General features: G+C 38.7%; 2 protein-coding genes across 2 annotated transcripts in view; one reads left to right on the top strand and one right to left on the bottom strand.

The window, feature by feature from the left end:
- The window catches only part of LOC139709398 (uncharacterized), a 99,726-nt gene extending 94,660 nt beyond the window's left edge, over positions 1-5,066 (top strand). The window contains exon 24 of the mRNA XM_071621368.1: positions 4,834-5,066. Within this exon, the coding sequence (XP_071477469.1) occupies positions 4,834-4,903 (70 nt within the window). The 3' untranslated portion in view covers positions 4,904-5,066. The remainder of the gene's footprint in view (positions 1-4,833) is intronic.
- Positions 5,067-11,374: 6,308 nt separating this feature from the next.
- Positions 11,375-23,361, bottom strand: LOC139708826 (ATP synthase F(0) complex subunit B1, mitochondrial-like). The gene is made up of 8 exons (XM_071620787.1): positions 23,279-23,361; positions 17,210-17,252; positions 16,181-16,329; positions 15,478-15,641; positions 14,696-14,821; positions 13,839-13,916; positions 13,168-13,269; positions 11,375-12,083 (listed from the first exon to the last, which is right to left on the bottom strand). Exons 1-8 carry the CDS (start codon positions 23,304-23,306, stop codon positions 12,024-12,026), a joined length of 750 nt encoding a protein of 249 aa, XP_071476888.1. The 5' UTR covers positions 23,307-23,361; the 3' UTR covers positions 11,375-12,023.
- Between the last annotated feature and the right edge of the window lie 1,200 nt (positions 23,362-24,561).

Genomic DNA, 24,561 nt, shown 5'->3' with positions numbered 1-24,561 from the left:
TGTGTATATCAGGTACATCATTTGATTTGTTCTCCATAGTAGACATAATAATTGCATATGATATTATAGTGGGTTTTTTTCTCAAACATATTCACCATTTGTCATGTACTCTTTCATTTCTAAATTCAAAACTTGAGCATGTGAATCGAACGGTTGGTGGTTGTTATTTTTCACATGTTGCCCGAGTCCTGTTTTATCCAGACTTACTAAAAGATTTCTTGTTTTACAGTTTATCTAACACTATAAGAATGGTAACATTTAGGGATCATTTTTTTTTAATGTTCCAATGTATGCAAACAGACAAGCAAATGATAAAGTACATCTAAAAAGTGTGATTTTTTCCCCTTTTTGAGTTGTGCAGTATTTATATAAGTTTGATCAAATTTGGCATGGTATGTCTTGTGGCATGGAAGTGTGTTATACTGAATCATTGTATCCTCTCTTCCAGCAATGTACATGTATGATTCCACCTTCCCATGTTGCTGTTTTAGTGCCAAAGTTTATTCATGATGCTGTAAAGGGTGTACTGATTTCTGCAAATGAAGTGGAGTTAAGCAGCACGAACATGCTTCAAGAATAATCAACACCTTTTTTTTGGGGGGGGGGGGATTATTTCTGAAAGGGGACCATGCAGTGGAAATTTCAAGTGGTACATTATTGATATAACAAACAATCTGTGTATGGAAACTGTAATGTAAAAATGTCTGTTTGAAAAATGTTGGTGTTTATGTATTGATAAGTTTGTAGATTTGCAAACATGATCAAGTGTTTGCCATTGTCAATAACTTATCCATACATGATCTGTATTTGCTTTTGGATATTATCTATTCAATTAACTTTTGTGTATTCTTATATATTTCTGGAATAAATTGTTATGTTTTCCTGAACATTCCATGTAAACAGTGTCAGAAAATGAAATTTCTGGATAGTTAACAATTCCCTATGTGTATCCTACAGCGGAGAAAGATTCAATTTTACATTTCACATAAAATTTTATTCATTGCTACCCCAAATTAACAACAACAAAAAAGTATGATCTGTGTATGTAGTTTCTTGATTTGTTTGTAATAATCTGTAGTTGAATCTTTTTGAACTGTCTGAGCCTTGATACAATGTATTTAAGCTGGTGATGATCATGCATACACAAGCCCATATCTGATGTTTCATTTTACATCCGTCCATAAGAACCCCTGCAAATTACCATGACATATCATCATTTAACAATTGTTTGTCTAACGCGCTAAAATGGTTAGGGCACTAAATTGATCTCATATATCCTAATGATTACTAGCTGCACTTCACAAGATTTGCTTTACTAATCTTTAATATTGCTTATCTCTTCTCTATCTCTTTCTCTTTCCTTTGTCAAAATCCTTTCCCCCCATGTTTTTGGCCCAAAACGATTCCCCAAAATAATTATCAAAAAAAAAAATCGAATTCCTCCCTCCTGTGCTCTCCGCTTTTTTCCCCTTTCATACAATTTCTTATGTGTTTAATATCTCTTCACTTACCCTTTGTTTCACCTTGTGCTAATGGTCCATAACTTGACCACTCTATAATCTGTAAATGTTTTGTGCGCTGAAATCTTTCTGCCCGCAAAACTTCAACACTGCCTTTCGCTGTTGTCATGGCACCCGCCCCAATAAAATCTGTCGGCAAATTTTGCACCACGTGGCTGTTTGTCCTCATCAATGCCCTCTGTGAATCGGTCTGATTTAACCTGTGTTTGATCAATTTGCGGGCTCATTTGCTGTAATTTTGTCCAATATGTTCTCTCCCACTGGTTATTCGCGTAATTCATTTCCCATTTACGTTATTCATATCTACTACATAAAATATAAAACACCTCCAAATTTTCTGTGTATTCCACCATTCTTTTTTTCTTTTCTTTTTTCCAATTTGATGATTCTGAACAATCCACAATCCTCCACATTTTGGTGTCGTGGGCAAATGTTCCCTTCGAACCCAAACTTGTCAAAATGCTTGTGATATATATTTTCCATGAAAATCACATTACATCCACCATATGCTTCGCCATTGCCTTCAAATGCCATTGAATTGCACGGTGAATGATGTAAATCTTTATCAACTTTGCGAATATTCGATGGCACTCTATCTAATGAAACACCTCTTCAATCAACCCTCATGTTTCCTACTTGTGATACTGATTTGCTATCTCAACACAATGTGCATTCCACTTATTTCATTTGTAACAATTAATCTAATAATTTATTCATCCATTTTTATGTTATTGTTATATGTATTCTAATTTCACATGGTATTTTCACATTATTTCATGTTTTATATCTCGTACATATGCTTCTTGTATAAACCTGTCACTACTTCATTTATCAGTGGAGAAACAGAGAGCTCGAGTTAAAACTTCTTCTTCTTAAAATGGTCATCGTAACTACCTCGGATTTGAAATGTAAAATACTTTGAAAATAGCCCAAATGCATGACTGTCAGTACTACCAGTATGTATACTGATATGAAGGCTATTAGTCGTATGGACTGTCATTAGTAATTACAGTAATTCATTTATGCGGTTAATGTTTTGTAATGTGCAACATAATTAGATACCAGGTCCCAAGTTAATACCAAGTTATCTGTTTGAAAAAGCAGTCAACAACCTTCCTCTGGACTTAGTATTTCAGATATGAGACATGCACTTCTTTCATATTCATTATTGATATCTGTAATATAGCTCTCCTACTTCTTTTGAATAAAAAAGTGTAGTTTTTCTTACTTCTTAAGGAAACAAAAACAAAACAGTGGGACAGACTGAAGAATAATGTCTTACTAAGTTGTTTTCTATCTATTTTCAGGTGTTCTTGTTCAGTGTTGACTACCGGTAGTTTGCCTGTAGTTTGTTTGTTTGTTTTTTCCCCTGTAAATCTTCACTGTTCTGCAATGTAATGTAGCTAGGCAGGCCAGCATGTAGGCCCTAATGCTCAAGTCTGTGTATATCTGTGACATGTCTGTCAGACACATGCCTGAACCTCTGCACTGCGCTCTGCTCCTGAATGTCAAATTCCTTGAGCACCTGTTCCCTATGAAAACTCTCAATTGACCCCAAAGCCCCTTACCCCTCCCCCACCCACCAGCCCTCCCACCCAAGCTCTAACCCCATATCTAACCCCATCTACAGCCTCCTAGTGCTAGCTCGAGCCTCCCAAAGTTACCCCCCTTTTAACGCACTGATTCATGTACGAAGTGCCTTCTTGACTCAACAGTCCCCCAAGGTTTGTCTCAATCCATTTCCAGTCTCTCGTTGTATCGTGTAGATGTAGCCAGTTCTAACGACAAACGTTTGCATATCATGTGGTAATACCCTGCTAGGGTTTGCAAGTTCGGGAGTTAATACAGGCATCTTGCTACTAAAATGCAAATGTACCACTGATTCGCATGAACTTGTGTTAGATTTCAGATTTATCTTGCAGTTTGAAGTATTAATAGATGTTGTTGTTTTTTCCATCAAACTTCTCATATGTTCTAATTGCCAGTACATCCCCATACAAAATTCAGAATACTGTTCCTTTGTTCTTTTGATAGGCAGAGACTCAGTATAGTTCAGTACATTTGAGAGATCTATGCAAGTGTGGAATACAGATTTTGATAACTGTTTTGTATGTAGATGTTTGCATGTAGATTTGCAATCATTCTTACCCAAGAGCCAGGTGGTCTCTCGCTGTCTCTAAAATGGTAGCATTTTGCATTTCCCCTATACCCATGTACATGTAAATACCTGCAATCATGTTGAAAAGATCATTGGTAGTATCGATGATATTGCAAAGAAGATAAGGAACTCTTTCTTTGTTAATCTCTGTTTCCTAATCCATTTTTTTTTTATTGCTCATTCAGCTCATTAGGATTTTGTAGTGCACATATTCATTGCATGCAATGGCAAATAACTACATACAGCCTTTGTGCCATGATGGTCCAGTTCTTTATAAGCTGTGAAAGATAACTTAGACTACAAGTATAGTCAATCTAATTACGTTTTATTCTGATACTTTTAACATCGAGATGTAAGATGCCATCAACCATGCTATGAAGACATCCCAGTAAACTGTTGGAGAAACATATGGGCTTTGATTTCTTTATGAATTATCTTGTTAGCTGATGCTATGCAACCAAAATGGACCAGAACTGCATGTATGAAAATGTGGACAACACAATCAAAACCAAACAAAAGTTTCTTCATTGCATACATCTTTGACATGCTATTTAAGAAATTTTAGTTCATAGCGATATTCATAACTCATCATAGATGATCACCTTTACACATTCCTAAACAATTATGATTTTGAAACGTCAAGAGTGATGTCACCATAATTCACAAAGACATGCAATTACCCTGAATTGATTTGTTACAGGATTGCATCACACAGTTTTCGGACAGTTTTCATTACCTGATCTGTTCACAAGTACTCGTGCACAGAGTAGATACAAATAATTAGCAGAAACAGCCATGAAATATTTGAGAGCTGGGTAATTGCTGAATTACCATGGAAACCACCATTGATCCATAGGCTCTTTTCCTCCAAAACTCTTCATTCAGTAAACACAAGAATTGCGATCCCCAACACTGCCAAGAAAACTGGTTAAAAGATACCACATACCATAAAAAGCATAAACACGTAGGGGAAAAACAAAACATCGTACAAACAACTTGCTACGGTAAGAATATACAGAACGTTAAGGAAAGTAGGAAATTTTCTTTATCTTTGACTCGCATGTGATATGGTCTCGCAGTGTCTTTGTGAAGTTCAAATAGATAACAACACAACGTTTTCTTCTCATTCTCTCTTTGTCCGTTTCCGTGGTGCAGAGAACAGCAGGAGGATCAAGACTTTGAGGCCATCATGCTGAAGAAAGGGTTGATGACTGCGGTTCGGTAACATGAGCCATCTCCGCGGCAACAAGTCACCCCCCCCCCCTCCTTTCCCCTGGAGACTGTCGAGATGTCTTGTCCGTTTGAGTAATGTCTGAACAACACCTCCATGTGGTTGTGCCTCCAGCAATAGTCATGAACATCCATGGCAGAGATGATGACATTTGAATAATTCAAGAATGTGTTTTGTATGTATGTATGTGTGTGTCTGTGTGTGTGTAAGAAAGAGAGAGAGAGAAAAAAAAAGAGAGAAGATGGAAAGAAAGAGAAAGAGAGGGAAACATACCGTTGAGCCATACTGTGAGTATGAGCTCAGAAAATGGCCATATCAGCAGCGAAAGAGAATACTGTACCTTATGAAAAATTGTTGTTGTCGACAACATCATCAGGAAAACTATTCACTTTACTGAGCCCACCAAACTTAAAAGCTTACTGCGAAGAAACAGCAGAGGTCTTTTTTCTTTCTCTCTTTTAAGGGAATGATGCATTTATTTGCATATTTGTAAACACCCTTTAAAAATTCTTCTTGAATGTTCACAAAATGCTGGAATTATCAAACATCAATGCAGAGTGCTATCTTGTTTCCATTATTTGGCAGGAACAGTTTGTGTGACACTCATGTTTTCATTACTACTTTTGGTACACTCTGGTGCACAAAATCAAATATGTTTTCAGATAGCCAATATCTGAAGTTTGGAAAAAAGAATATCTTTATGAATGTTTAATTTTTCTTCACAGTGAACAGTTGAGAGGTAGTGTTACCTTTGTCAACCTAATGCTGTGGATATTTTCTTGAAATTTCTTTTGGTGCCACACAAGTCACTGTAATAGTCCTTGTGCATGAGTGGTATCGAATTCGCTGATGCATGGAGAGATGTTTTCTATGTCAGTGGTGCAGAAATATTGCATCTCGGATCTTGGCCATTTAGAAGTGGAAAGAAAACCAAACAAACAGCTGAGGCTGGTAAATTTGCAACGGGTTTAAAGTTCATGAGAGTTGGCATAGCCACTGTAATGCAGATTAGTCGAGATGACATGATGGTGATGATGCAGTGTAAACCATCAGATCATTGAGGAATTTTGCTGTGGAAATTATCTGTTTTTCCTCCTTGAATTAGCCACCCTGAATTTTCCTGGGTATCCTATATTCTGGAAAGAGTACAGGGAGCTTGTGGAAGTCAAGAAATCTTCACAAAATCAGAAAATAATACAGACTAGTGAACTTTGAATAAAGGTATGTGTCATTTTATAGTGTCAGTTGTAAATCAACAGATTTAGAGGCTATTGATGATTCTGCAACCAAAGTAAACCATTTTGGTATATGACCAAAGTAGGGTTCAAATGGAAGAGAAATTTTTATTCTACCTTGTAAAAAACTACCAATGACTGATATAGATTATGACATGAAAACAAATACAGCATTAAACCTCAGAAATATGGTTTCTGTGACTCGATGAGTTTATAGAGCATCAGTCTTTGTCAGACTGTCGAGTCTCGCCTTTTTGAGGACAGACTTGGTTCAGTATAAAGTCGCTATAAACCATGAACTCTGTCAAATTTAGGAAGTCCAGTTTGTGATGTATTCCCATCACATTTAGACATTGAAAGGTTTGGGTTGTCGTGGCCTAACAGCGGCATCTGCTATGTGTAGGACTATGAACATGTATGAAAAGGTCACATGTAGTATTCAATGCATTACTGTGTCACAAAGAGTATAAAGGTGTCACTTGGTGAAATAAATTTGTTGATAAGCTAGTCACAAGGTAAGGTCTGTACCCTCTGTTTGCTGTACTGAGTGGAAGGAAATGTGCTGCCTCATTTTGAGGTGTCTGAAGAAAATGAGAGTGTGAAAAGCTTTGCACTCTTGTGATACCAAAAAGTTATGTGATATTCTTCACTCTGGGAAATAAGGATTTGCAAAGCAGTGGTAATTGATCAGTTTGAATTAAAACATTTTCCAAGGTACATGTATTTTGAAAATAAAAATTATCCAAAGTTGTTCCAAGGAATTTAGAAAATAGAAATTATCCAAAGTTGTCAAAGTGGGATGATTTTTATAAGAAATGAAAATACTTAGTCTGGAGCATTCGTTGAAAATTGCTGAACTAAATTTGATATTAATTTCATAGGATGAGCGACAGTCAAGATTCATTAGAGTTTCTTTTATCCTTCATTGAAAGTCACAAACTGGATTTTCTACCGGTACAGGAAGATGATGGACATGATCACAAATCCTTCGTTGGTCATTTGCTTCTACTTATTCAGTGCAGGTGTAGTCGCAAAATGTCGTCAGAGGACAGACATTATTCTAGCATTACCTACTGGTCATGCGACCTTATGTTTTCCTTCATCTCTTTGACATTTTTGTCATAGACTTATATTTTTTTCTCATCAGCATCACCCACTAGTTATTGGACAAAATTTCACTAGCCAGATGCCTTTATGCTGGCTAACGGTACTTGTATGTAAATAATTTGGATACTTGCACTTCTTGTTTTAGCTTGCTAGGAGCCATTGCCACTATTAAAATGCACATGTATTTGTATCATAAATTTGCAGTACTGATTTCTTCGGTTTGCATTCACTGAAACTCAAATTAAGTGTTGTTCATTTTTCTGTTTTCTTGTCTGCGCAAATTTAAGAGGTGAGACTCAAGTGCCAATCTATATATATTTGAAAGAATTAATATAACCACATGTAATCCAAGAGAACTCATCATTCCTTCAGAATTTAAAAACAATTCATAAATTATTCTTGTTATTTATTGCAGATATGTAATTTGAGACTTTTTCTTCTCATGGTAGTTCTGCAGCAATTTTCAGTGTTAACTGCAAAGAGGGGTGTATTTATTTGTCTAGGTGGTGTACAAGTTTTCCAGCATACTACTGTAAAGTTGAAAATGATGGTGTGTGAGTATCTATTTAGTATGTGCCATGTGTTAGTTACACACAACAGCACACAGATTCTGATCACAGATTGAGGTTATATACACAGGGTCGGTCAGTCATGCTGGATGACTGCACCATGTATGCAATGGAGGTGTATGGATATTTCATGTGTTACACGTATTCTACTTCTCAAATTTCAGCGTAAGAAATAAAAGATTAAGATTTGTCATTCTTCGTGTGCATCATTAGATGTTTGTAAGAAGTTGAAAGGATTCCTTGGTTAACTTGAGAGTATTGTATTCACTGTGCGCTCCCTGGTACCCAGTAAGCTGAGGGAGGCAGTGGCCCTTGTATGTTGAAGGCTCCTTGAAGTGTCTTTCAAAGGGAAGCCATTTTCTGATACACATAACATGTACGGTAAATTGTTGCAGCAATTCTCGGTATCGCCAATACTAATGTGCCGTGCGTAGAGCAGCGTTTTAGATGCATTATGGGATAGTTCAGGGGACAAACTTGCCCCGGTTTTGGCTGCATATGCGCCCAGGTCACATTCTGTCTTCATCCAGGGGTATTTTTTGTTGAAGATTTCTTTGCTTTCCATCATGTGACCAGCACACTAAAGCCTTGCAGTAATGAACCGTGACTCTGGTGGCCACAAACCAGTCAAATTCCGAAATTTCAAACTCTTTTTTAGTCGAATTCTAAACGAAGAAAAAAGCAGCAACGAAAGAAAAGCAGCCAAAAATTGCATTGAATTGCATGGGAACTAAGACTCGCACAAGACAACCGGAAGCGACAATGGCACCAAGGAATCCCAGAGTGCATCTGTGACGGGGCTCCTTTGGCATGCGCAGACGTTTTCTGTGCATTGGTGATACCGAGAATTGCGTGATGATTCATACTTTGCTTATTACAAAGCACTTGATACACAAGTGTCTGAAAAGTGAGAGCAAGTACAATGTACCGTCAAGTTTGTTTGCAGTCACTATTCAGTCTTTATCTTTCTTGGAAATTGTAAGCTCTTGATTCTGGAGGCTCTGACATGGATGATGTAAACTACATTAGATGTTTTTAGAAATACATTTGTACCAGGGACTGTTTTGTTGTCACTTCACCATGCCATTCTTAGACAGGTGCAGAATAGCAGACCTGGCCTTTGGGAACAAATTTGCACTGGAGAATTTAATCCCTCATGTTTTGCATTGATGTTTTACATTCGTGAGGAATTTTATACAACAGATATTTTTCAAATGTAGCCGGTATTTTTAAGGAGATACTGTAGTCCAGGCTGTACGGTGTTGTCAAATCCACACACTCGTAGAATTTAATGTTGATTTCTGCATGTTTCCTTGTCTTCCTTGTACTTTGGAACATTGAAGTCCAGCATGAAGGCGATTGGATTCAAATCCCTCTCATTCTTCTAAGTCTTTGTTTTCTTGTTTCGTCATGTCGTGTATCAGACAGACGAGTCATTTTTCGCGAACAGTAGCTGCTGCTAACTGCTTGTGCAGGAGTGGCAGTGATGTACACATGTATTTCGTATTGTGATAGCTTTAATAGCGTTTGTCACTGCTTCGTTATGGTAGAAAGAGATGCCATTTGTATGACATTTTCTTTCCTCTTGGTAGCACTTGAGTGAATTGAACATCACTCTCTTCATGTTATGCCAATCTCTTCTCTTTGAACAGATGAGCAGGCTTACTTTTTTGTTTAATATACTTATAGGTGATGAGAAGAACTTCAGAACTCAAAGTCAGATGGATAAATCTCCACCATGACTACATGTACTTCCACCCGTTGCAAGTAGTCCGACTACAAGGGACTCATGAAAAATTGTTATTGCTAATTACGCTCTCTTGGTTACAAATTAAGATTATGTAGATGCATATGTTCTACTATTGTTCAATAATGAAATCACTGTAGACTTGGTCCGACTTCTCACCTGCTACTGCATTATTCTGACATGTTGGAAACAATATATTTTGGCTTTATCAGCGCTGGCTCTTTCTCAGAAACTGTTCAAAGGCAACTACATGTACGGATACCTTTTTAGGCATCAGAAGGCTCTGATACCATGCACTTAATCTGTGTGTTTATGACATTTGGCGCTTCTCTTCTCATTCTTTTTTCTTCAAAACTTGTAAGTATGTAATGCGATGTCTCTACTCCACCAAACTGTGATGTGTGTTCTACAAGACCAGATGAGATTATTATTATTATATAGACTTGTGCTGCGCAAGAGGAATTGTGGCTTTTGTGTGATGGTGTTTGTTGTTTGTACATGAGCAAGTTGGAATTCAAAACATTTGAAGAAAAAATATTATTAAAACATTTTTATATAAAGCAGACCCGAGATGTCAGAGGCTTTTTCTATTGTGATGTCGATGGTTTCTGAAGGTTCCCTGTGTTATACACGTAATGCTAATTTTTTATTTTTTTATTTTTTTTGGGGGGGGGATGGGACAAGAGTGCGCGTATCAGAAAAAAAGTTTTTGAATGAATTACAACTTTACTTTTGACCTTTAATCTTTATCTATTGTAAAAGCTGGTAGAGTACCGGTACTCTCCACTTAATCAGGTACTCTGCTTAAGTGAAAAACAGTTCCTTTTATGCCCCTTGTTACACATGTATTTACCGGATAATCGAGTAGGTATTCTGGACAAACCGGTAGGAATTTTCCAGATCAACCTGATCTATTTCCATAGTTTTTTGCAGAAAGCCTTTTCTTAACATTTGTGTAAATGTGAAATACGAAGAAACTGAGGTGCTGAAAGTCAATAGAAAGCTTTAGTTAGGTTGAAATGTGCAGTGTATGTACCACCGATTCACCATTGACTGGTACAAGTAGACACATTTTTGCCTGTCATGTACACTGTGCATACCCTTGCACTGGCACTACACACACACACACACACACACACACACACACACAGTTACACGCTAATCACTACACATGTGCAGAACACAGCAGAATTCATTGCAGCATTTGGCTGTTATGCATACAATGCATATACAGTGTATCACAGATGTATAGGAATCTAATTTCAAAATGACATGTTTCGAAACGGTCATGTGGCTTGACAAGACTTTGGGCTGCACGCAAATTGTTTGCAAAATTACACTGCAGACACTTGAACTAAGGCTGTTGTGTGACTTTAGTGAGCTGTGGCTGTAACTACATCTGTGCTGTGCGTCTGATGCAGAGAGGTGTGCGATAAGTATGTGGTACAGTGTACCTGTGTAGTGAATGAATTAACTTGCTCTCCGGTTAATCGGGTACTCCGCTTAATATTTTCACCTGCTACCGTATTAGATTCGCGAATAGCACCTGACTTGCAAAATTTGCAAAAATAAAAACCTCATAAAATACACCCTTTTGCCATATTAAAGCCATACACATCATACATATCCCAACACTCTCCCATTCACAAAAACAAATGCCCACTCTTGTCATGACTTATCCACAACATCTAGCACTCCAAATTCTTCAAAAAAATGACACACCGCCAGCCAATTAGATATGTTCCACATTTCTTTACGGATGGCTACATGCATTCAATATGACGACACAGACGACTATTCATCCCACTACACTTGCACTATGCAATTTATTTGAATAGTTTCAATGTGAACACATATCTCTCAAGTTGCAAGATGTGTTTAACACTGGTCACATTCAAAACATTTGGTTTCACTCGAGAATCACCGCTCTGAACTGAAAGTGATTGGTAATGCATGAGAATAATCTCTCCCTCACATCATACATCGGGGTTTCAGCAATGACTCAACAAATCAATGCGCAAGAAATTCAGAGGTACAATGTCATACCACACCATGTGAGATGTGGATGACTACACAAAAGCCCTCCCAAACATTTTTACTGTTGAACTAGTCACAGAAGTTAACTTCTGACTGAATCTCACTTAATCTTGAGCTTCACAGAGCCGTATATAATCGTTGCTGTACATTACTTCATTAAGATTGATGGTGATATCAAAAACTGCCCGACCCCCGAGGTGAGCCAAAACTGAAGATGCTTGGGTAGTACAAGGTTGTGGTCCCACATGGAAATGCCACTAGGTGTGCAACATGTTCACAGCAAAAAAAATTGGGGTAGTTAAATGTAGGACATTACCAGTCACTCAAAAATTAGATGTAGGTACACATTGTGATTTCATATACTCTGCTCCAAATATGTCTATGTATAGGACAGCCATATACATGGCCACTAGGAATTCTCATGCTGTCGCAGACAGGGACTTGAGGTTCGTGATGCATGTGTTCAGGATCTCCTTTTCCTGTGGAAAAGAGAAAGGACGTGCACAACAGGGGAGAAATAGAAAGACAAAGTCATAATTCTCTCGTCAAGACTCAACTTCTCTATTTCTCAAGAAGCATCATGCCTCACATTCATAAAAACACACTCTGTAATTCTGACATAGTCACATTTCAAAGATAACACTATCAGAAATGTTCAGATAAAGCACAAATCTACAACATACTGTACTATTTACTACATGCCTTTCTCTACATACTTGTGTAGCCTCCAATATTAGTGCTTATGATTACCTCACGGTTTCTTTACGGGTTTGCAGGTCTCACATGAACCTTATGTCGTATTCATACCAGAATTCCTAGCAGTCTTACCCTCTCGGGGCACAATGATGTTGCATGTGCCAAAAGACGACAATAACATTATTGCAACATTTGGAATCTCTCAGGCTAATAGGGGCTGTTAGATCTCATCTGCAATCTGATTAATGCTGAGTTTAATACAGTGTTGTACCAGATGCAAATGAACAGAAAACAGAAAAACAGAAAAAACAGAAAAAAACAGAAAAACAAAAACAAATGAAAACAAAAACTACTATATATGCCACGTATTTTGCATGGTTTTTATTTTTGCGAAATTCTGTGTCGAATGCTATTTGCACATCTAACAACACACACACAAAATTAACTTCAATCCTGACATGAATGCGATGTGCACGCATACATTTCTCCGTTTATTTGTACTCCCTGATCGTGAATTTAACCACTCTCTAAGTTGGCGGGACGTCCCAATAAGCGAAAAATTAGGCAGGTTGCTAAATACATAGCATATACACTACTAATCAGATAATATGGAAACAACATGGCACTCTGCCATTCTTCAAAACTGCACAGTGTACTCCCGTTATAATGAAGAGGGTTATAACAAAATTCCGGTTACAACAAAGTAAAAATGTAGGCTCAAACATTATCAGCTCTCTGTTTTTTTTTAATCATTATTATTTGTTCGGTTATAGCAAAATTTCGATATAATGAAAGAAAACTGCTGGTCCTTAGCACTTTGTTATAATGGGAGTCCACTGTATAATTATGTGAGCATGATATCCCTACCTGCTGAGGGGTAATGCTCTTCACTACGTTGTCCTCGATCCATCTGACCATGTGTTGCTGCTCCATTCGCCTCTTGGCATTCTCCAGCTCCACGTGGTAGTCCTGGAAATATAACGCACCCATAAACCATGAGTTCACTTGGTTGACTTTGCCAATTTCAAGACTACACATGATATTGCATTGATGAGAAGTACATGATATATCAATCAGGTTTAATAAGCAGGACCCTCTCTTCACAGAGTCTACATATTACACAGAGTATGAAAGAGGATGGTCATATCTTGAAAGGGTAGTCCAAAAGAAACAAACATGACTTGTAAAAAAATCATAAAGGACTTCAAGCTACACCATCTCAATGATTTGTTGATTTGTTGGCTATTTTACCCACCGCTCCGGATATGAATATTTTCCTTCAGAGTTCTGTTATGCACAATATGACAACATGGTTGCCCTGCAAGTTTTAGATTGCCAATACGACTGGTAGGTCAAAAGTCCATCTTCTGTCAGCAATGCAAACCTGTGACTTACTTTGAAAGTGCCGGCTATAAATTTAAACAGTGGAAGGGAGAATTCTTAGCATTCTCTACCAAATATTTAACTATTTTCGTCTTTAGTTCCAATGCCTAGAACACAGATAAATGTTAGTGACACTCAATCTTGGTTTCACTCACCAGCTTCTTCTTGACCTCTGTAGCAACCTGCTGGAGACGCTCCCTGTATTCGATCTCGAGGCGCATCGCCACATTCTCCTGCAAGATACAGAATAGATCATCAAAAAACCATGGAAGATAATCTGATGCAGTAAGCTGAGATAGAGAGCAGTGTATCAATAACATAGCTGTCAATATTCAAGTACCTCCCCCCCCCCCCCCCCCACTCCAAAGTTGGGGGGATTTTTGGCTGCAAAGATTTGATCACAAAGGTTCACATGTGCTTACTGAGGGCACATAATGATGCATATACAGACAAAGAAGAAGCTTAACCCTAGGTTACCTGTATGTACCGGTCAGTCTATCTTTGTATGTACAGCAATCCTATTATCAGCACTGTCTTTAACCTAACCACATACCCTCAACATCAATGATGCAGTTCTATTCCTTCTCATGTGGCACATATTCTTTCGTTTCTGGTATTCCATGTGGCCACTACAGAAACACTTTCAATACTTCCCTGTAAGCTAACCCAAAATTGACTGCTTGATACCCCTCCGAATGACTACTGGTGTAGGTATTTAGGATAGACAGCCTTGCCTACGGGCACAACTGCTGCTGGTAGCAGACTTGAACCAGGGACCTTACTATTGAGAGTCTGTGCTCGGATCCACAGAACCAAAAATGATTTCTCCTCTTTGTCTCTGTCAAACTTACAAAATACAATTACCAAATGGCTGATATAGTCATTGAATCCATGCATTCACATATATGAATTTACATCTGTTCACAAAGATATATAACAGTACAAATTACTTTGATTTTTCAAACTCGCAAACATGGCAAATATTATGACAAAGTAAGAGACATTGACTGACCCTCCTTGCGTCAAAGAGCTGCTTGCGTCCATCAAGTCTCCACTGCTCCGTCTTCTCATGCTCAATGGCGTCATTGTACATTGCAATGCTCTCATTGCGGCCAACATAGGCTTGTTCCAGTCTTTCCTGTCGAAAGACAAACATGATACAGAAAGCTGGAAATAACAATCATCTCTCCATAATTGTAAAACTGCTGCACCCTTTTCAGCTCTTTAGGAGCAACATGCTGCATCTGCATTGCAAGATCATTGTGCCATATTATCATGTGTCAGCAACCAGTACCTATATCTGCAAAAGGCAAAAGATAAATTCAGTTTTCTCTACCATCCCCAATAGGTGTTTTGAACTTTGACAGAGATACAATACAGTGTAAAGGAATACTATATACACTGTTATTTCTGCATGGGTTTAATTCTCACGAAACTTCACGAATCATTGTTGGACCTCAAATTAAACACACCAAAATGTCACCCATGCACTGGTGTAGGAGTGCATTTATGACAGCTTAATGTCAATTTGCGAAAACAACATCTCACAAAAATGTCCACAACATCCTCATTCGTGAAAAATATCTGTACGCAAAAAATAACAGTTTCTACAGTATGCAGAATTTTTCTAATTTCTGTCAAGTATCTATGAAAGCGTCCATGCTAAAAGATATCATAGAAGCATCATTCCCACAAATCCACCAAATTCAAACCAAGTACAGATCACTGTCCAATATCAAAATATCACTGTGTATGGGATAAAGATACTTTCAAAATGTTGGTGTGTCCACTTACTGCCCTCTTCTTGTCTGCCCACTGTGCGATGCCCGGGCCAAATCTCTTGATGCCATAAATGAACAGAGACAGCGCCACGGCTGCATGGATGGTTTCCGGGCCAAACACATAGATCTCCTTGTTGATCAGGAACAGGATGAGACCAGTGCCGAACACGTATGGTCCTGGGAAGATGATCAGAAACAGCCCCAGCATCGGGTCAACAAAGTAAAAGGTACTGATTCTGCATCAATCACAACTATAGAACTGTCAAGCAAGATGCAGAATCTCCCAAAGCAATTGAAGTCATACTCTTTCCCTGCTTGTATATGGATTTTTTTTTATATCCAATGAACTTGCTTATTTGACAAATACACATTCATTATTTGTTAAAACTGGCACAAGAAAACTGACAAAATAAATTGAAATAATTTATCTTTGAAGAATGAAGTAGCTCTACATCTACTATGAAGTCAAGAATGATAGTCTCTCTACTATTTTTGTTTTGTTTTCTTAACTGATGGCTGGGAGAGACGGAAACTGCTATGTCACTTGCAACTGTTCAAAAAATATTTGAAGGGGCAAGGGCTCTTTCATGCTTCCAATGCTGCTAGCTTGAAATATCTACTATTGCAGAAATGGGCATAACAGCTTAGTTTGATGTACACTAATTTGCTGACTACTGTACCACTAAACTGTGCAGTCACCAGCGTGTTTCTCTTACCTGTGACTCCAGTCTTCTTGTGGAAGAACTGCATCCACTCCTCTGGGACGAAACCGAACCTCACCTTGCCTCCTTCCTCGGGCATTTTGGTGGGCATCAGCTGGGATGATGATGTCGAGATCAACATCTTCTGAGGTGCTACTGTTACACTACAAGTTACCGACGGATGAGAACAGAAAAGATAAACCTTGCATAATATCACTTGCGTGTCACCTGCATTTCAAGCTTGATTCGACTAATATGTATTATTGGTTGAAAATCACACACACAAGCTTTGATGAAAAAGAAGAACATTTCAGATGAACAAAATATTCATTATACAATGCTGTAAATTTGGCACAGATTACTGGACAATGTGCAAGTGTGGTAGATCTCTTTTAAGTAAGCAGACCTCCCTTTTTACAGACATATAGGTACTCCAAGCACCTTCAAAAGATCCTATTTTGGGGGGATGAATAGTTTTAATATGTAGGAAATTTACTGCATTGCATTTACTGCAAATAACAACACCCGAACAGTCATGTACACATACAAATTACAGCACAAATACAGAATTGTGTTTTTCATTTCTCAAATTACGAGTTGCAGGTACAGTAGCAAAGCTGCTCATAATGACAGTAGAGTAGTGGCTACTGTCAGCTGTATTCCTGATTTCTTTAAAGTTGAAATAAAAAGAGGTTTTTTTTTTTAACATGAACATCGCATGCTCAAGAACTTTAGGAATCCATTTAAAATCACTTCACAGCACTACAAAATTATAGATAGGAGAACATTCTCTAGTTAACACCTGCAATAAAATAAAGCTTTTAATCTCTACATTTTGGTGTCGATGATTCAATAGTTCAAGAACTGCCTGAACTTCATACGTCACATGGCAAGAATTTATAACATCTTGTAATAGAAAACCATGTCTGCTCTCTTTTCTATTTTAGAGACGAAACTTATCAATGGCCTCTAAATTTTTTTTCCTATCGGTGTGAAGATGTAAGGCCAATATATCTAGCTTGGATTCACAACATTTGCACTTACCATGGTGCTGATGCTCTGACTGCTGCCGCAGCAATGGCGGAGCCTGTCAAGAAATCAGATAAAAATCTTAGAATCTACTAGTACTGTTCATGTATTGTCATTCTGAATACTGTTCTGCTACTGTTGGTACATGTTTGTAAAGAAGCATATAATCTTGGTCAATGGTATACCCCTTTTGCATCATCAAATCCCTGACTACACTGTAGTATTGTACTGTAAAAGTGTTTATTTTCGCGCGACTAATTTTTCGCGCTTGGCCGGGTAAGAGTAGTTTCGCGTGTTTTTATTTCCGCGGAATCAAGACACCAAGTACAGGTACAATGTACATATGGCAAGTAAAAACATTCACATGCTTTTATTTTCGCGCTAGTGTCTGGTTGCGCGAAAATTTCCACTTTTACAGTACAGTCAAACCTGTCTATAGCGGCCACCTAAGGGATACGGAAATAGTGGCCGTTATAGACAGGTGGCCGCTATAGGCAGGTAATCCAACTTTGTGTGCATTGCCTACATGTACATGTATCATCGTTGTATATACATGTACATTTATGTGTGTACATATGCACACGTGTGTATCATGCATAGAACAATGCCGGTGTTTATGAAATTGTTGCACAGTACACTAGATGCAGCATGTGCACAGTCATGAATTAGTGCATTATTGTGACTGAATAAGTGATGAATGCAACGGTGGCGATCACTGAATGTTGCCCAGAAATGACTGGCACGGCTAAAAAGCAGAAAAACACCCTGAATTATCAGCTCGGCTACGGCTCCATCGGGTTTTTGGCCGCTATAGACAGGTTAAAATCTACCGCGGGAAACAAAATTTGTGGCCGCTGACCGCGTTAGACAGGTGGCCGCTATACACAGGGTCTTTAACATGGCTTTTCTCTCGGGGGGATTTTTCAGTGGCCGCTATAGACAGGTGGCCGCTATAGAGAGGTGGCCGCTATGGCAGGTTTGACTGTAGTTTATTCCTATAAAAAAAGAACTGTAAAGTTACAATGTATTCCTAATCATAGCAAACATTAGAAATCTTCTATCATGATTTTTATCGGTCACTTTGAAATAATCTACTAACTAAAGCAAGGTTTCCTGGTATGGACGATCATTGCTTTCATTTACATGTATCAAACTCGCTAGCCTGCCTGTAATTGCCTGCTCATGTAGGCCTATCACTGATCTATACAACTAAATCTTTTGGTATTCACTCTGAACAATCACATTATTGATCCATTGTGCACAACATGTTGAATGCTAACTTAATTTTGATATCTTCACAACTTCAAATTTGTTAATGAATGACATTTTCTCTGTCTTGTCCAGGCAGTCTGTTACATAATATACCGCTAAACACAGAATTGCACTGTTACAAGCACACTACATTACATATGTGACCGTGCATCACAAAACGAACAAAAAGTCGCACACACTCATTTTGTGTGAGGACTGAAAATAAGTGAAATGGGTCAACCTAGCCGATCTTGACTTTTTCATATTTTCTGAAAGAGCAAGTCTTCTTGTACATTGTGCTAAAATTTGGGATCATAAAACGGGCGGGAAAGTGTGTTTTTCAGCAGTTTATCTCGAACATTTTGGGTAGAATAGTGTTATTAGGTGTGTCTTTAGAGTCCCTTTTTCATTTCTGAAAAACCTGGTACAAACTCTTCACTTTCGACTCGAATAACTTTTGAAAGGATAGTGCTGCTGCTTTGAAAGTTGGCATTAATTATGGACAGAATGTGTTAATGAAGCATGCTGAATTTTAGTTTAATCTGATAATCCCTTCATTGTTGTTACTCCTGTGGTTTACTTCCTGTTTTTTGTCCCATTCACAGCACAGCCAGCACGGTTTGGTAAAGATTAATGCTTGAATAGACACTGTACTTCAGAGCCTCTTTTCACAGTTCACACTTTTCCTGAGTTTGTGCTTTCTTTCCAATATTTAGATAGGTTAGGAGAGTCCATTTGATTTGAGTTATACATCATTTTAAAGCTTAAAGTCTGCTCTTTCAGAATATGGCCTTAACTAGAAATTCTTGTCTGGCAACTTTTTGTTTGTTTTGTGGTGCAGGGTCACATATACATGTACATGTAGCTATACTAACACACTACCAATCAACAAAAACCAACCGATAAAATGGGCACAACCACTGGCAAAAGTGAAATTTTCTCACCTAAATGACAACATATCGCATCCAAAATGTTATTTTCGGCACTTCTTAACATAACACTATAACAGTTAAGAAACAATGGTCCAAGAAACTGGATTTTTTGTCGTTTTCCCGATGTTCATGGATTTTGAAAACATATCCTCATGTAAAATAGAATTTTCACAAGCTGATGTGGGCCGCCAATTTTTTTATGAAAGTGGATGTTACCATTAAAAAAAAAAATGAGAAAAAGACGAGAAAGACATCAACAACACCGCCAGAATTGCGATCCTGTTTGCAGCCAGTTCATGTACACCCATTGACCGAAAGATCGGTCTGTATCTGTCCGTCGGGGAATGTTCCGCGGAGACTACGTCTGGCTTCACGGATCCCCTCCGTATACAGACCGAAGTCAATCATCCCGGCTCCAGTGTGGAGCATCGCGCGTGGAGCATCGTGCACAGATCAAACGTTACGATAAACCAAATTTCAGACAGCTTTTTTACATTCAAACAAGTTTGACATGACATGACACATTATGCAACAATATTTGGGGTTAATTTCTCACATTGTGCAATCGAAATACTCACAGTAACTCGGTTATAATGCAGAAATGTTATCCATATCGCAACATCGCCGTTCGCTAGCCGTAAGTCGCCATTTTGAATCTGTAAACCAATCACATGCGAGGTACAGAACTGTACATGTTTTAGTAAAAAAAAACACGTAGAAACTACCTCGCATGTGATTGGCTAATAGATTCACACTGTATGTTTCTGCAGTTTGAACGTGACGACGCGACGGGCTGGTTGATGTGTGTTTTACGTTGAAAATTCTACCGAAATGTTGGATTATTCATTAATCTGGTGAGTGCAGTGTATTCTTGAATAGAGTGCCTGCGTCAGTAAGCGGCCGTGCAGCCGTTCGCGGCAGGTACAACATACACGGTAATATACAGCTAAACACAGCATTGCACTGTTACATGCACACTACACATATACTAACACACTAGCAATCAACAAAAGCCAACCGATAAAATGGGCACGATCTCTGACGAAAGTGAAATTTTCTCACCTAAATGACAACATATCGCATCCAAAATGAAATTTTCAGTACTTCTTAACATAACAGTTAAGAAGCAATGGTCCAAGAAACTAGATTTTTTGTCGTTTTCTCGATGTTCATGGATTTTGAAAACATATCCTCACGTAAAATAGAATTTTCGCGAGCCGATGTGGGCCGCCATTTTTTTCGGAAAGTGGATGTTACCATCGAAAAAAGATGAGAAAAACACGAGAAAGCCATCAACAACACCGCCAGAATTGCGATCTTGTTTGCGGCCAATGCATGTGCGCACGCTATTTTCACGTGCTTTCGCAATGGGAATTGGCGCTTACGCAATGTTCGCGAGACATGTGAAGGCGTTCAGCTAAAGATCGCGGAGCACGCGCGTATTGCATAGGGATTGTACATCGTGCCGCAAGCAGAAATACTACGTCGCATATCGCCCTTATCGGCGAAAATTTTGCCGGGTTTTGCCCTGGTAAATCATGAAAACTGCGTTGGTCAATGGTAAATTTCTTTCATGAAAACAATTGCGTTAATGAATAATCTTGTCTATGATATATGAAATGGTTGAAAATAATTTGCCTGATTTGTTTACAAGTTGGAAAAACCCTTAACAATGCTTAAACTGCCGCAAACGGGATATTTTACTCTAGTTAATTTCGCTATACAAGCTTAAATTTGCCGACCTAGGGCCGTGAATTAGACGCAATCGAGAAGGGTGAGGTACCTCACCCAATTTTCCATAGAGACAGTGGTTAAGAATATCCACACAGCAATGGGTACTGGTACCTTCCGTCTGTCTACGGAGGACAGCGTTAATAGCAAAATATAAGAGAGTCCTCCGGACAGACGGATCTTTCTGTCTAGTACACCCACTATTTTCACATGCTTTTGCAATGGGAATTGGCGCTTATGCAATGTTCGCGAGACATGTGAAGGCGTTCAGCTGAAGATCGCAGAGCACGCGTGTATTGCATAGGGATTGCCGCAAGCAGAGCTACTACGGTGCATGTCGGCAAAAATTGTGCCGGGTTTTGCCCTGGTAAATCGTGAAAATTGCTTTTATCATTGGTCAATTTTTTAATGAAAACAATAGCGTTAATGAATAATCTTGTCTATGATATATGAAATGGTTGAAAATAATTTGCAAATCATAGACAAGATTATTCATTAACGCAATTGTTTTCGTAAAAGAAATTACCCATTGACCAACGCAGTTTTCATGATTTACCAGGGCAAAACCCGGCACAATTTTCGCCGATAAGGGCGATATGCGACATAGTATTTCTGCTTTCGGCACGATGTACAATACCTATGCAATACGCGCGTGCTCCGCGATCTTTAGCTGAAACGCCTTCACATGTCTCGCGAACAGTGCGTAAGCGCCAATTCCCATTGCGAAAGCACGTGAAAATAGCGTGCGCACATGCATTGGCCGCAAACAAGATCGCAATTCTGGCGGTGTTGTTGATGTCTTTCTCGTGTTTTTCCCGGTTTTTTTCGATAGTAACGTCCACTTTCCGAAAAAATGGCGGCCCACATCGGCTCGCGAAAGTTCTCTTTTACGTGAGGATGTGTTTTCAAAATCCATGAACATCGAGAAAACAACAAAAAATCCAATTTCTTGGACCATTGTGTCTTAACTGTTATGTTAAGAAGTATAGCGAGGTACCCGCACCTCGTCAGGGGCCCGAATACCGTCACCCCGCTTAAAATTGTTTTAAGCGCACTAAACAAAAATTTATGCCCGGGACTGTGTTCAGTATGCTCGAAACTTGGCAGGCCCAAGCAAATTTTGGTGAAAACCGAACAGTTTTTCGCGAAAATCGGAAATTTTAATCGGAATAGGACCCTACGTGTTATAAGTATCACCACTGTCCCCGCACGCATCTTTTACGTGTATGTCTATGGGAGCATCACGGTCACCCGCACACGTCTTTTACGTGCTTTGTCTATGGGAGCGCGGGTGACGAGTTGCGGGCCCCTTCCTTAGTGCGCAATTTTTTCGCATCGTTCGCGTTTGACGACGATAGCAGCAAATTGTCGAAATCGATCAGTGAACTTGTGATTCCATTGGAATTTTCAGCATTCTTCCTGTATGTGAGTTGGGTTTCAAAGAATTTCAGTGGCGAAATGTGATTCAAATATGCGCAAACATTAACTATGACGAGGTGAGGGTCACCCAAGTATACCGAAAATTTCATTTTGGATGCGATATGTTGTCATTTCGGTGTGAAAATTTCACTTTCGTCAGAGATTGTGCCCATTTTATCGGTTGGTTTTTGTTGATTGCTAGTGTGTTAGTACATGTGTAGTGTGCATGTAACAGTGCAGTGCTGTGTTTAGCGGTATATTACCGTGTGTGTATGTTGTACCTGCCGCGAACGGCTGCAAGGCCGCTTACTGACGCAGTTACTCTACTCTAGATCTTAGGGCCTAGCTAGACGACTAGCTAGAGGTGTACAAGTAGCTGCTAGAAGTAACTTTTTCTTCTTCTCATCATGAGCGCTGCGTAACGTTGTTAGAGGGAACCTCTACCCCAGTCTTCCAGCCAGAGGGGCCAGGGGAGAGTGCCTTGTGAAACGAAGTTTCTGCTCAGCCATGACCGCGCCGTGTGCGTGAATGAACATAGCGATAGCGGTGCAGTGCCGGTGGTGTACTTTACCCATGGCCATAGGACACAGAGACAGCACCGCACACAAATCGCCAGTCGACACTGACTGTGACAGACAGTAATCTTAACGTCGCGCCATCAATCTTGTTTTCACTCGCTATGAGTACAAAACAAATTATTTTCCCGCATAAAATTCAAACAACAAAATATGTTGACATGAATCATACTTACCATTTCTAAATACCAGCCGGGATAACATTTTCGACACCCTTTCAAGCTCCACTCGGTTAACCCGGCACAGGCCACACGCAGGAATCTCCCGTACAGTACGTTCGTATGTACTGTACTGTGTGTGTGCGGCACGAACGCATGCAGTACGTGTGTGCATGCAGAATAGAGCAGAGTTCTATGACGGACGACCGTACGCTAAAGATGGCCGACTAAATGCCGGTACGCCGGAATTTCTTTTTCCACATAATATTCGCCAAAAGGAGCTCATGATGAGATGGGTTGTACATTCTCAGAGCAGCGTCGAGGCATCGCCGCAGCTCTTAGTACCCTGTGCAAGCATGTTCAAGTTCATGTTTAAGTTGATTCATCTTTCTTCCTTCTGTACAACATAATACATTCAGATTAAAAGGCACATAAACTTAAGTTTAACCAGGAAAAAAAGAAAAGAAAGAAGAGTGACGAGTAAAATGAGGAGTCCTCATAATCACTATACCCAGCTGATTAAATACTATCTTCCAAAACAAACTATGAAAAAAAAAACATATCTAACAACAGCAATCAAGTGGTATGGATAAAAAAGGAAATACATGTATTTACAAAGCGACATCAAACAAAAGGCAATCACAAATACAAGAAAGAAAAGAAAAAAGAAAGAAGGAACAAAAGCAAGTAAAATAATGACGCGATGTACATGTATCATTCGCGAGACAACAATAAAGGGGAGACAAAAGAAAGTCCGCAATATTCTTTATCCTAATCAATAATGGCAACACAGCATTTTAGAGCGCAGTTAAAGACTCAACCAAGTATATTAAATTATTTTAAGAAATCCAACATTCTCCCTTCCCTTTCTGGTTTCAAGATGGCGGGAGTGAATTTTATCTATACCATAAGAAAGAGCAAAAATCCCTGCAGAACAGTGCAAAGATGATGAAAATCGGATAAGATATAAGAAAGTTATCACATTCTGAAATTTCAACATTTTGCGGGGGAAAAAAAAACTTCTTCACCAGTCGTTATGAATAATATTCAAATCAGCAAGTTGTCATGGTCTAAAAATTTCTTATTCAATTCATATACAGAAATGACAAATATCGAATATTTCAGCTGTATAAAGTTATATTTGTCTTTTAACGTAAACAGAAGTCGTACTAATTAAATACCAAATCAACCTTAGAATACTTTAAAAAGAAAGAGAAAAATGCCTTTATTTTTTCTTTTGAGAGAGAGTGTGTGTGTGTGTGTGTGTGTGTGTGCTTGAATCTAAAGAATTCCAGAATTAG

The sequence above is a fragment of the Diadema antillarum genome, unplaced genomic scaffold (assembly GCF_040938485.1).
Source record: "Diadema antillarum isolate AM-2024a unplaced genomic scaffold, OU_Dant_1.0 scf00000037, whole genome shotgun sequence".
Classification (NCBI taxonomy): domain Eukaryota; kingdom Metazoa; phylum Echinodermata; class Echinoidea; order Diadematoida; family Diadematidae; genus Diadema; species Diadema antillarum.
The sequence above is the reverse complement of the archived record's forward strand: the minus strand, read 5'-3'. Positions and strand labels throughout refer to the sequence as shown.

Bases quoted from the DNA above. Each gene is read 5' to 3' on its own strand.
- LOC139708826 (XM_071620787.1), bottom strand. From the start codon at position 23,306: ATGTTATCCCGGCTGGTATTTAGAAATG. The intron at 17,253-23,278 runs GTAAGTATGATT...ATTTCTTGACAG, and splicing joins CCGGCTGGTATTTAGAAATG to GCTCCGCCATTGCTGCGGCA. The intron at 12,084-13,167 runs GTAGGGATATCA...TCTTTTCCACAG, and splicing joins AGAGCATTACCCCTCAGCAG to GAAAAGGAGATCCTGAACAC.